The sequence below is a fragment of the Lactuca saligna genome, chromosome 4 (genome assembly GCF_052625555.1).
Source record: "Lactuca saligna cultivar CGN05327 chromosome 4, ASM5262555v1, whole genome shotgun sequence".
NCBI classification, from domain to species: Eukaryota; Viridiplantae; Streptophyta; class Magnoliopsida; order Asterales; family Asteraceae; genus Lactuca; species Lactuca saligna.
The window spans coordinates 51,424,296-51,439,439 of record NC_136420.1 but is presented as its reverse complement, the minus strand read 5'-3'; the positions used below and the strand labels follow the sequence as shown (position 1 = coordinate 51,439,439).

The 15,144-nt window shown below is 33.2% G+C and overlaps 1 protein-coding gene and 1 pseudogene across 1 annotated transcript; both read right to left on the bottom strand.

Moving 5' to 3' along the window:
• Positions 1 to 7,760: 7,760 nt before the first annotated feature.
• LOC145038491 (kiwellin-1-like) lies at positions 7,761 to 8,312 on the bottom strand. Its single transcript, XM_078986835.1, has one exon. It carries the CDS (start codon positions 8,310 to 8,312, stop codon positions 7,761 to 7,763), a length of 552 nt encoding a protein of 183 aa, XP_078842961.1.
• Positions 8,313 to 14,350: 6,038 nt separating this feature from the next.
• On the bottom strand, positions 14,351 to 14,902 carry LOC145038490 (kiwellin-1 pseudogene; annotated as a pseudogene).
• Positions 14,903 to 15,144: the final 242 nt, after the last annotated feature.

The window sequence follows — 15,144 nt, the reverse complement described above, 5'->3', positions numbered from 1 at the left end:
CTCCCTTTAAGGGATGATTTTGATGTAATTTGTTCCCCATTCAAGTCCCAAGTAGTCAAGGTAAGTTGTCTTAAGGCTTTAAGGGTGTTTAGGGCATCTTTAACACTTGAAAAAGGGGTTTACGGCCCAAGATCTTTCCTTGGCTGTAAACTCCTAAAACCCAAAGATTTTGAAGTGTTTTGGTGTCCACATTAAGCACAAGCATTAGAGGGTAAAGTCCTTAAGCTTTAGGGGGTGATTTAGGGCACTCATAACCCTTAAAAAGGGGTTTACGGCCCAAGAGAGTTCCTTGGCCGTAAACTCCTATAACTAGGGTTTCTTTGTTGATTTCTAGTCTCAAATGTTTATACATTAAGCCCTAAAGAGGTTGTCTACCAAGGAATCGGGACTAGGAAGCCTTTAGGCTTCGTTTTGGAGTTTACACCCCAAGAACGTTCTTGGGCCGTAAGCTCCCGGATCTTGTATTTTGGACATGTAAACAATGTTATAAAGCATATAACAAGTATTAAAACACATTTAGGAAAGTAGACTCACAATCCGGGATGAAAACCCGAAGATTCGTCAGAGAGAATTGGCTTTTCTCTAGTTGGAATTGTGAATAATGAATTAATTAAATTCAGAAATCTATTTATAGTCCTGAAATATTTTGACAGAAAATATTTTTATTCCGGAATTCGGACTATAACATTATGAAACTTACAATGTTCAAGTTTCACAAATACAGGAGCATCCACTCTCCTGATATATCCAGAAACGTAAACCCTAATGTACACAAACTTGTTCGGACAAGTCTGAAAATCACTGAAACTGGACTAGCTTCTATTGAATAGATAATGTTCGTACAAATGGAAATTTTGGGTTGTCACAGTTTACACATGCTAGTTTGGTTGTTCTAGTTACACACCTACTATCTTGTTTAGCCATCTAGACATGATTTGTAAAGTGAATCTTGCTTCATTTGCATCTATCTCATGGACTAATGCATTTGTATTCACCTTTTAATGCATTGTAAACTATCCAGATAATTTCAAAACCATACTCCCCCACCCCCCACCCACCCAACAAAAAGAATCAACCCAAACATGAAATGAAAAAATCTCACATAGACATCGGAAGTCAGTTGCAAAGCAAACTAAGATGCTCATTTACGTCTATGGTACTTTTCTATTAGAACTTAGAACATTAGATTTTTATCGCTTATATCCGCTTCATAAATTGTGTGTCTCTATGTTTTCTTATAAACTGTATGGTATATGTTGTTTGTGTGCATGTATTTGTATCCCTAAAATTGAGAAATTGTTTTTATATTCATCATGTTTTATGGTTAAATTTATTATTATAGTTATCATATAAATTCTAATGTATAATTTGAACTTTTTCTTACTTCCAAATCAACATATTGTTAGTTTGTATTTTTTATTATATTTTCGATTTGTTACATTTAGTGGGTACCCGTAAACTGACCCGTGGTTACCACCTTTAAACGTATCGGTTAGGTTCAGTTTTTACACACTTCGGTTCGATTTAGGTTAGTGCACATTAGATATCCGCTTTGTGTTTACGGTTCACAATTTTATGAACATCTGAACCGAACCGCTCCGTGAACACCCTTAACTATGGGAGAACCACATTAACTGTTTAATCCTCATACAACAAATCTAAATCGTTAATACCAGTTTTCAGGATTTTAAACCCTTTGAAGACAAATTTCACAAGCGGTTGAGTAAAGAGAAATGGCCTTTTAGCACCTCTTTCCAAGAGATAGGAGAATTGCTCCCTTACTACTTAATAAGAAAGTGGAAACACATATTGGTTAAGTAAAAAAAGCATCAATCATTAGTGATGCTCTCCCAAGAATCTTTTGCGAGAACAACAAAGAAAACAAGGAAATAATATTTTTGTAAAACAAGCATGAATCGATCGTGATATTCTACGGAAGAATCACACGCTTGCTGGAAAACCATTACAGTGGTTTCATTGGAGGACATTCAGGTGGACGACCGTCTGAACTACATTGAGAGACCAGTAGCGATCCTCGACAAGAAGATAAAGGCCTTGAGGAACAAGGTGTTTGAGTTGGTTAAGGTGCAATGGCTGCACCACAAGGGTTTAGAATGGATGTGGGAGCCGTAGGATGAGATGAGGCAGAATTACCGAGATTTATTTCTGGCAGCAGATTTCGAGGACAAAGTCTAATTCAAGTAGGGGAGAACTATAGCACCCGAGTCACTAGGTATGAGTTAATGATTCATTTTATTTAAATTCAAGTAGCACGTGATGAGGGACTCGTGAGTACGCTGGGCGTAAATTTGGCACACACTATAATATTGTCCACTATGGTGTTTGTAATGGTTTATACAATGTTGGACATTCACATTTCCTTTTAAGAAAATCAAGTAAATTTGAGTGCCATTTTAACTGATGCACTAACATACTATAAACTATCCATTATGGTGTTGTGTGTAATGGCCTAGCTATTGGACATTCACTTTTCCTGTTAAGAAAATCAAGTAATTTTGACTGTCATTTCTACTGATGCAATAACATAGTAAAATACTATAAAATTGTCCACTATGGTGTTGTGTGTAATGGCTTATTGAAGATCCAAATGTTCTCCTATAATTGGATTAGAAGTAGATCTAAATGAGATAGGAATGTTGAATTAGTTAGGATTGTTGGTTTGTAGATCCGAAAACACGATTCGTAATGATGTTTTCATGCAACTAGCAGTCTTACTGGTTTGTGTTGTTTAATAAAAAATTTCTTGCCGGCCAAAAAAAAAAACAGTTTTGTCTATGGTATGATGGTTGATTCTTAAGTATATATAAATTTATAGTTACTATTGGATTAATAGGGAAAAAAATTTCCACTGATTTTGTAAAAAAAGTTTGTGCTTTTACCAATGTAGTACTATATTTGTCTTCACTACTACAAAAAGGCAAATAAGACTCGTTTAATAGGACCCAGTTTCGGAAAAAACCGGGTTATATTATGAAAAAACCGCATCTGATACAGAAGAGAACCATATGACCCGGTTGGAAGAAAAAAAATCGGGCTCTATAGTATTCTTAAAGAACTCAGTTCTTCTTCAAACAACCAAGCCTTTTAGCTATAGGGCTTTGTGACTCGGTTTTTAGAACACAACCGGGTTCTATCTGAATATAAAGCACGTAATTATCATGTGACCCATTTTTAAAAATAACCAGGCCCGAATATAGATGAAACAAAAACGCAATTGGCAGAGTTAAGAGCAATGCTTGCGAATCAAGAGTCTAGGAACCAAGTCCCGAATAATGTATGCTTCGATGTTCAAAACAATAGTTCTGGCTCGACGTCGACATTGGATGTTTTAGATACGATAAAGGTAATTCTTTATTATAAAAGAAGGCACTATGCATAAAAAATTACAAAAAACGTACCTCTAATGTATAGAAATGCAAACTTTAACATATATATATATATATATATATATATATATATATATATATATATATATATATATATATATATATTGTTTTAATGTGTTAGGTTTATGTTTTTTGAATTTCTTGATATCATATTACTTTGTACTTTGCTGTCAAATTATGTTTTACATCAAATTTTCTAACATATTGACAAATGAAATACACTACATGCTATATGATTGCAGACTATTACTCATTGTGATTTGGTGTTATCTTATGGTGATGTGCACCAAAAGTGTATAGAAATGAAGAATTGGTCAATATGTTATACAAATGTACAATAATGGTCCATGTATGATAGAAAATATACGAAAATAGTTCCAAACTTTTGTATTTAGCATATTTTACTGTTTTAATGTGTTCGGTTTATGTTTTTTGAATTTCTTGATATCATTTTACTTTGATCTTTGATGTCAAATTATATTTTATATCAAATTTTCTAACATGTTGACACATGAAATACACTATTACTTGTTGTGATTTGGTGTTACCTTATGGTGCTATGAACCAAAAATGTGCCAGAGGGATAGTCTTTCCTTATAATGATGGGTTAATTCACTCACTTCCTTTACGCGAAAATCACTTGAAGGTTATGGTAGACAACATAGATGAAAGATATAAAGGTATTCCTATTCCTGTGATGACAAATGAAGTTGGTACCCTAGAAGATGTAGTTGGCACTGTAATTCAATGGACGCAGATCGCAATTGTTCTTAGTAGGGTACATCTTTATTATCCTTTAATTTTTTATCTACCATATATACTTTTTCTGAAAATGAGAGAATTCCCTATATGTTCCTATTAAACATCAAAATATTATATTCAGGCCGACAAATAAAATATTTTGATGTTTAAGAATGGCATATACGACATTCTCGCTAATTAAAATGAGTTATTAATAGGAACAACAAAGCAAGGCGTCATCACAACAACAAATTCAGACCACAAGTGCACGACCATCAACCGCAAAGGTTGTTATGGAAAAAAAACATGCCAAACCAGAAGATCAACAAACCAAGGCCAATAGAATCACTTCGTGACCTTTTGAAGACCAACCTAGTGGTTCATGTGGTAGTCGATGCTCGACATCTAGAAGCTGGGGAGTTTGATTTTTCAGTTACATATGAAGATTATTATCGTTTGTTGAAAAAACAAACAACTGATTTGTCCATCATAACAACTTGGTAGATGTAAGTGCATTCAAATTTTACTATTATTTGTTACCATGATATTTTCTTTTTAGGCTGCTTATAAGATATGACTTGATTGAAATTTTTTTGTAATATTGTTTGTAGCCTTTTACAATTAATGCTTCAGAAACGTATGGGAAAGTGTGCTTTCTTAAACCCATATAAGATTCTTGGGAAAGCCTGTTAGGAAACTCCGATTGATGTCGTCAATTATCTCGTTGATGCGATGCAACTTCATCATGGAAAATCGTTTCTTATCGCACCATACCTGCAAAAGTATCATATGTTGTTATCTATATTAATAGTTATTTTTTTTGTGTGTTTTTATACTAAAATTTCAAAACATTACTAGTATGCATTGGGTCCTCTTGGTGATTTGCCCTTCATATCATATTGTATACATTTTGGATTCTCTGATGAAGCCTATGAAAAATCCGGTTGACAACTACTACCTTCTCAAACTATTGGAAAACTAAGAAATTTTTTAATATGACATGAAAATAACGTTCTTTCTATAAGTTTGAATACAACTCTGCTGCTTGTTTATTTTTAAGGCTTTTGAGAGGTATGAAAAGAACACATCAATTCCAATTGTATGGAAGCTCACTGAGGTAATTTATCTTATTACGTATCCACTAGTTAGATGTAGTTTCGTTTGTGATTTATGTTTACCTTCTATCACAATTTTAGTGCAACGAAGCTGGTGTATTAGAATGTGAGTTGAGTGGACATTATGTAATGAATTGGATCTTTGATTTCGTGATGAACAGACAATAGGGATTTCCGAGTAGAGTAAGTAATTCTAAAAATATCTTTTCTTTTAAAGCAAGAAACAAATTGTTTCATAATTTAGTAGTTTTAATTTTATTTTCATATAGTTTGGTACCCTTTGGAATGACAAAATTGCATTTGAGGAAAAGGTCTTGGTTACAACTGTTGCTACATGGGCCAGAGAATTTCTGAAAATTTTTATGAATGATGTGATTGTCTAAAAGTGCATATAAGGTTAGTTGTTAATCTTTATAACATCCTACTTTTAGTTTAATGATTGTTTGCTAAATTCAACTCTTTTAAAATGATAGACAAAAAAACTAACTATTTGTTGTGTTTTGTTTTTTCAGTGAGGATGAAGGGTAGCTGTTGTGTTTTGCTTTTAAATGAGGTTGGAGGATAGCTGCAACATTTGATTATTGGACAATACTTCTGCATGGGAAAACAATTTTATTTTTGAATTTGTTTATGTAAGTTTGATGTACTTGGAAATGACCAAATCATGGAGTTTTTAGAAACACTTATGCATGTTTTTATCCATGACTATAATGATTGGTTATTTAGCATGTTTATATTAATATAATTTGTTCATCAATTCATAATTTTTGTTTTGTTTTGAATGTGTGCTTTGGATGCAAGTATCAATTTGTGTTTTTTATATGGTTATTTGAATAAATTTGTCAAAAATTTAATCCTTATAAGCATGCTTTCTGGTGGTACGGTCACTAGTGGGTTTTATGTTACATGAATAGAACCGGTCCATATTTAACCTTTATATGACCGGTTTGAGGATTGGAACCGGACTCTTTTAGCCATACATGACCCGGTTTTGTATGCTTAGACCGAGGCCTAATCTTCATATTTGACCAAAGATTGGGCGTTATGTTCCTCTTATATGTCCTGGTTTTATGAACAACCGGTTTCTTTTGTGTTGGATAGGAGCCGGTTTTAAAACCGGGTTCTATTCTTTTTTCCACATAGGTCTCGCTGGCTTTAGGACCCGGTTGAAAACCGGGTTATTTAATTGAAATAACCGGTCCTATCAGCTTTTTTGTAGTAATTGTATAATAACACACGGGTACAATATAGTTAATATATTTGATATTATTGCATAAATACATCATATTAATCATCCTTCCAAATAAACATATCTTTGACAGCGGTATTAACTATTACGTCTCAACACTTTGGTTCTTGCATCAAACTAAAAGTACTAAGCTCCGTTGTTTCCCTTTTAATGGCAACATTGCCACATGGGGTGTTATTAATGCGGTTATTGATGAGTTTACTTTTTACAAGATATAGATTTTTTGCCAACTGATCTTGATAAGAAGGATCATTGGCCAATACATGGATTCTATTACATAAGAGTTTCAGACTCATGTCATTCAGTCTTTGTGAGTTTACCTTTTGAAAAAGACGATACTTGTTCTTTGCAATCAAAAGCATATTGTCCAATTCATTACGTCATGTGGGCCCAGGGAGACTGGCATATGGAGTTACGAATGGGTTAGAAAATCATCGCTTCTTGGAAAAAAAAGAAGTTAGACAACTGGTGTTGATCGAAGATGATGAGTTTATGATTATCAGATGTGCTGGTATTTGGGATGTGGTATCCAATCAAGCAGCTGTCGGTGTTGCTACTTCATATGGGTGATAATTCTACTGCTATTATGGTTTTGTTTAGATAATAATCAGGTCGAGTCGATTACGGGTTCGGGTTGCCCGTGATTATGGTGCGGGGTTTTGTCTGATTGCATAAAGCGAATTAGAATGTGAAAATACATAATTTTTTTTATTATTGTTTTTGTAGTAAAGTCTATTTGTAGGCTGCTTCATATGAGTTGGAAAAAGTAGTCTAAAATTTTGTAGTGGAATTGATTCTACCATGAAAGATTATTATTTTTGTGGTATAGTCTATTTGTAGGGCTGCGTCTGATGATCATGAGTTAGAAAAAGTAGTCTAAAATTTTGTAGTGGAATTGATTCTACCATGAAAGATTATTGTTTTTGTGGTATACTCTATTTGTAGGGCTGCGTCTGATGAGTTAGAAAAAGTAGTCTAAAATTTTGTAGTGGAATTGATTCTACCATGAAAGATTATAGAACTGAATAGTTTTTGTCATATCAGTTGTTGTTTGAATCCATATATACATCTAAAGGTAAGTTAATATTTGTATAACATAATATATCAATATATGCCGATAAGTTTGGTGTGAACCTCTAGTCATTAGTATATATAGTTACATCAATACCTTTACAGATTACAATATCCACAAAAAAAAGAAACAGAAATACGTTTGATTTTTAAATAGGAGAGCTAGATTAACATGCATCACTCTGACCAAGTAATATCCAAATCTCCCCAGTTATCCTCTGATACCCCTAAGGCCTTCCACACTGCTTTGGAAGCGTCAACAATATTATTAGGGCAAGGTGGTTGATAGTCATGATCACCATCGCACCCCATAGTAGAGTCACACTCATCCACAACCATTGCCTTTACACTTCTCCCATTTCCATTGATGGTAATATACTTGTGGCACCTATCCCCTCCTTTATACCATCCGGTTGACAATGCCACAACCGGTGTGTCATCAGAGTGGTATTGGTTGTCACACTCCGACGGACCACCACCATCACCACCCTTTTGGAAACTGTTTATTGTCAGTGTTGCTTTAGTGTCGCCTGTCACAGGAGGCGAGCATGTATACGTGGTGTAAAACTTACCTTGGACACAACAATCCGAGTTGTTCTCACGGTTGCATTCTCCTGGAGGCGGTTTTCTTCCCCGGATACCACCACTTGGTTTGCAAGTCTGAGCATTGATCTCCAATGAAGTTGTTGCCAGGAGAACCAAGAACAGAACAAAACGGAAATTCTTCATTGCCTTTTAGATGTTGCTAGTTACTCTTTACAATGCTGCTGGATGAGTAGCAAGGCAAATGGGTTGTGCTAATATAGCCTTTTGCTTAACAGAAAGCCATGTTAACAGTCAACAATGATGTAGTTTTTTTTCAAGTGACAGATGTTCCTCTACGGCAATAAAACATTCTTTGGATATTAACTTTCCCTTTTAAGAAATCCAAGTAATTATGAGTGCACAGACGTACTACAATTTTGTCCATTATGGTGCATGTTGTGTCTAATTTTGTCTCATTGTTGATTTATAAATTATATCTAAAATTACAGCCACTATTCTTTTATTTGGGGAAAATATTTTACATTGATACTGTAAAAATAATAGTTTCAAACTTGTGCTAATATAGCCGCATATTTGTATTGTATACTACACATGCAGGTAAAAGCATCTTAGTATAATTGATACTCCATATTACTTAATTAGTACGTAACATTATTCATCATTCCACATAATTAATCATGACCTTATCATATTAAGTTTTAACCCTTTGGTTCTTGCATCACTATATATCAAGCTGTACGTATACATTTGGTACAAATATAGTAGAACAATTGACATGGTCCGGATTACTAATCAATTTACAATATTTGAAAATTTGATTCCAACGTATGTTTTAAAAACTATTTTGAACCGTCCGGTTGAACCGGTTGGACTGAGAACCATGGGAGAGAATGGTTCAACTATCACCGATTTTATTTGCTTTTCTGAACCGGATTAAACGGCCGGTTTGTAGAAAAACTTGGTTGAACTGTTCAAAATAAATCGATTGAACCGGTTAAAACGAATAAAAATACATGGAAAAGAACCATTTTGCACAATAAACGTTGATTATTTTTTTCAAATTTATTTAGTTTTCTCTAAATAAGACATATGGTAGATGTTATAAAGTTTTTGATGCGTATATATTTATCTAAAACTATATTTTGTTTCGGTATTATAGTTTTTTTTGTTATTACCTATATGGATTGATGTAAAACATTCAAACTTAATATATATATATATATATATATATATATATATATATATATATATATATATATATATATATATATATTTATAATGTTTGAACTTGTAAACGTCAAATTTAGTATTTATATATGAATGTTCGAATAGAAAAATAGGAAAAATATGAAAATTATAGAAACCGGTTAACCCGGCGGTCGAACGGGTTGAATTGAAACCGGACACCGTACCGGTTCTACTACAAAACCGGTTTTTAGACATTGATTCCAACTTCTTAGTTACCTTGTAATTATCTTTCTATCTCTATCATCTATGTTTGTGCTAGTGAATTCATATATTTGAGTGTCTTTAAATATCACGGTTCGATTCTAACTTTTTATACGAAAATAGTGTAAAAACTTGTCCTGATACTATTTCACCTTACCTTACACCATTTTTTGCACTAAAACTATATCCCATAGCAAATTCCATTTTTTGGATTTATATAGATTGTCAAAAGTATCATTTGAATTATTAGTTTTCAATATATCTATTTATATTTTTTATGTTATATAAGCTTAATAAAACATAACCAGCTACATTATTACTTCAAATTATCTTAATCTTTTAAAATGACAATTGATAAATAAAATAATTACATTCGAAATATAAGAATAAGTTGTGGATGAGTGTGACACAAATAAATTGTATTAATTTGTTTAATAACGACATTTGATATATAGTAGAATTGTGTCGGACTGAAGAACAAAATGGTTGCCAACGGATTGTTGTGGATTGCAAGAGTGGGAGTAGAGTTGATGGTGAATCTAAAAAGAAAAAAATAATAGAAATTAGAAAAATACAAAATAATCTATTAAGGATAATATTCTCTTTTTATGTTCTGTAGGAACGTATAGTGTTATAATAGAATATCAAAAAGATAGTCTAGATGTAAAAGAACAAAAAACATTAAATATATGAACAAATTACAAATGTAGCAATTTTGACCAAACGAATTAATATAGTTCAACTATATATATTCATGATACACTCAAAACCGTTAACTTATATATATATATATATATATATATATATATATATATATATATATATATATATATATATATATATATATATATATATATATATATAGTTACACTGATCTACATTCCCACAACAAACTCTAACTTCATTAAATTTTGTATAATGATTCAGTTCCCTAATTTCAATCAAACAAATTCTTACTTAATACACATGTCTTGTTTGTTTTGTTTTTGAATTTCAGTATCAATATCCCAACTATCCTCTGTGAAATTTAGGGATACCCGTCACGACATTATATTTCGGTGTGATTCTAGATTTATTCAGATTTCATTAAACTGATTATGTTCAAATTTCAATATCAATTCCCAACCATCCATGTGTGAAGTTTTTGAATACCCTATAATACATTAAGTTCCATTGTAAGTTTTGATTAATTCATAATAATAAACTATATTTGATTGAATAGGGATGTGGCTTTTCTCTATTTATATGAGTATTTCATGAGTTTTGATTGGATTTAAGTTGAAGGCTTGTGTTTGAAGGTAAAGAACACTTTCATGTTATTTTCTCTATAACGAGTGAACTTAAGGGTAATTCATTAAAAATAGGCAATCAAGTTTTGTATTTTAAATGTGAATGGAAGTTTATATAATCAGACAATAGAACAATTAATTTAGGTTATCGAGATCATATATATCGTTGTTAAAAGTTGTATTCAAATCTTTATGGCTCATAATGAAAGGCTTGTTGTGTAGAGCATTTGATACATTACCGTTGAATGTTAAATAATTTTGTTGAATTGGGCCTCAACATTGCGAAACCATTAGAAATTATGGGATCTCACTAGGTTAATTGTTTTTACAAACACAATTAATATCTTTGAAATGAGTTTACACATGCTAGTTTGGTTGATCTTGTTGCACACATTCTATCTTGTTTAGCCTACTCGACGTGATATTTAGAGTGAATCTTGCTTCATTTACATCTATCTCATGGACTAATGCATTTGTATTCATCTTTTAATACATTGTAAACTATCCAGATAGTTTCAAAACCATACTCCCCCCCCTCCCGCGACAAAAAGATTCAACCCGAACATGAAATCAAAAAGTCTCACATAGACATCGGAAGTCACATGCAAAGGAAACTAAGATGAGTGGATCATATGTCAAAATGACCACTCCAAGTTCCATTTTCCTTCTATGCTATTTTTGATGGCCATGGCGGCTCCGAAACAACATCATACTTGAAAAATCGCTCCATGGAATTATTCTTTCGAGATTACAAGCTGCCACAATCTTCATATATGAATTAACAGGGCCAACTCTATGATTTTAAGGGCCCTATGCTAAGAAGAAAAATGAAGCCCCTAAATACAATTTTTTAATATATAAGGAAAACAAATTTTAAACGGTAATTTCGTTACGGAAAACTTAAAAGTAAATTAATTAATTATAAAGGATCATATTGAATTTTATGTAAAGTTCAATGGCTAATTATGTAACTTCTGAAAACTGATTTGTTAAACATATTATGAGGGGTTGATTATGAAATATATATTATAAAGAAATGGTCAAAAGTGTAACTTGAATTTAAAACATCAAAAAACTATGAAAGAGGATAGAACAAGCATTGCTTTAGAATCAAAGACATGCCATTTCCAATTGTGCTACCCAAACTCTATGAAATATTTTTAATAAATTCATATAAATATTTAGTTTTTAAATATATAATTTAATTAAAACTCGGGACCTATTTTTTCGGGGCTATGCGAGGTTGCCCCTCTTGCCCCCCCCCCCCCCCCCCCCCCCCACCCACCTAAAAACCGGGCGTGTGAATTAATCATTTTTAAAGGATCTAAAACATTCCCATTGAATAGCCTTTCAAATACCTAACCAAACCCTCACTAACAAAAGTAGCATAAACAGTTACTATGGGATGGGGTGTGCAAAAAAACTGGAAAAACCGAACCGATCCAGCCAATCCAAAACCGGACAAACTGAAACCGACAAAAAACCGAAACCAAAGAAACCAACTATTAATGGGTCGGTTACGGTTTGGATATTTCAATATCCTCGGATACCCGAACTGAACCGTGATATATATATATATATATATATATATATATATATATATATATATATATATATATATATATATATATATATATATATTAGTTAATGTAAAAGTAATTAAATTAAATAAACTTAAAAAAATAAGAAACTGGATTATATATGTTTTCTCATCTAACATGCTCGTTTATGTCTATGGTATTTTTCTATTAGAACTTAGAACTTTTGATTTTTATCGTTTATATCTGCTTCACAAATTGTGTATCTTTATGTTTTCTTATAAAGTGTATGGTATATGTTTTCTGTGTGCATATATTGGTATCCCTAAAATTGAGAAATTGTTTTTATATTCATCATGTTTTATAGTTAATATTATTATTATAGTTATCATATAAATTCTAGTTATAGTTATTTTTATTATTATAGTTATCATATAAATTCTAATGTATAATTTGAACTTCAACAAGTTTTCTTACTTCCGAATTGACATATTGGTAGTTTGTATTTTTTATTATATTTTCAATTGGTTATATTTAATGGGTACCTGTAAACTCACCCGTGGTTACCCACCTTCAAACGGTTCGGTCTGGTTTCAGTTTTTACACAACTCGGTTCTGTTTCGGTTAGTGCACATTAGATATCCGCTTTGTGGTTACGGTTCACAATTTTATGAATATCCGAACCGAACCACTCCGTGAACACCCTTAACTATGCGTGAACCACATTAACTGTTTAATCCTCATACAATAAATGTAAATCGTTAATACCAGTTTTCGGGATTTTAAAACCTTAGAAGACAAATTTCCCAAGCGTTTGAGTAAAGAGAAATGGCCGTTTAGCACCTCTTTCCAAGAGATAGGAGAATCGCTCACTCACTGCTTAATAAGAAAGTGGAAACACATATTGCTTAAGTAAAAAAAGAATCAATCATTAGTGATGCTCTCCCAAGAATCTCTTGCGAGAACAACAAAGAAAACAGGAAATACTGTTTTTGTAAGACAAGCATGAATCGATCGTGATATTCTACGGGAGAATCACACGCTTGCCGGAAAACCATTACTGAGAGTCTTCGTAAGCATGGTCAACTAGCTTTGGTTTTGTCTCCATCAATCTAGTGCAGTCTTGTGTCGGAATGGAATCACAATTCCATTGTCACAAGAAGATATGTCGTGTTATTTAGATGAGAAGAAGAGAGTGAAAGAATTATGTGGGTATACAGAAGATGGGCATCACAACTATGAGTTGGCGGTCCTGCGGGCCCTACCAGGCTGGCATATGGAGGTACCACTCAGTTAGAAAATCATCCCTTCTTAGAAAACAAGAAGTGAGACAAATGGTATTGAGCAAAGATATTGAGTTTATGATATTCGGATGTGCTGGGATTTGGGATGTGGTATCAAATCAAGAAGCTGTTGGTGTTGTGACTTCATATGGGTGATAATTTTACTGCTGTATGTTGTGGTTTTGTTTTGATAACAATCAGCTGGAGTTTGTTATGCGTTCGGGTCGCTTGTGATTATGGTTAGAGTGTTGTTTGATTGCATAAAGGGAATTAGAACGTGAATACACATGATTATTTATTATTGTGTTTGTGGTAAAGTCTATTTGTAGGGCTGCTTCATAAGAGTTTGAAAAAGAAGTCTAAAATTTCGTAGTGGAGTTGATTCTACCATGAAAGATTATAGCGCTAATTGGTTTTTGCGTGTCTCTGCGTGTCATATCAGCTGTTGTTTGAATCCATATACATTTAAAGGTACGTTAGTATGTGTATAACATAATATATCTATATATGGGTTTTAATGGACTGGTGCCTATAAGTTTGGTGTGAACCTCTAGTCATTAGTATATATAGTTACATCAATACCTTTACAGATTACAATATCCACTAGAAAAAGAAACAGAAATATGTTTGATTTTTTAATAGGAGAGCTAGATTAACATGCATCACTCTGTCCAAGTAATATCCAAATCTCCCCAGTTATCTTCGGATACCCCTAAGGCCTTCCACACTGCTTTGGAAGCGTCAACAATATTATTAGGGCAAGGTGGTTGATAGTCATGATCACCATCGCACCCCATAGTAGAGTCACACTCATCCACAACCATTGCCTTTACACTTCTCCCATTTCCATTGATGGTAATATACTTGTGGCACCTATCCCCTCCTTTATACCATCCGGTTGACAATGCCACAACCGGTGTGTCATCAGAGTGGTATTGGTTGTCACACTCCGACGGACCACCACCATCACCTCCCTTTTGGAAACTGTTTATTGTCAGTGTTGCTTTAGTGTCGCCTGTCACAGGAGGCGAGCATGTATACGTGGTGTAAAACTTACCTTGGACACAACAATCCGAGTTGTTCTCACGGTTGCATTCTCCTGGAGGCGGTTTTCTTCCCCGGATACCACCACTTGGTTTGCAAGTCTGAGCATTGATCTCCAATGAAGTTGTTGCCAGGAGAACCAAGAACAGAACAAAACGGAAATTCTTCATTGCCTTTTAGATGTTGCTAATTACTCTTTACAATGCTGCTGGATGAGTAGAAAGGCAAATGGGTTGTGCTAATATAGCCTTTTGCTTAACAGAAAGCCAAGATGTTACTAGTTACTCTTTACAATGCTGCTGGATGAGTAGCAAGGCAAATGGGTTGTGCTAATATAGCTTTTTGCTTAACAGAAAGCCAAGATAATAGTCAACTCTGTTGTATATTATTTTTTTCAAGTGGCAGATGTTCT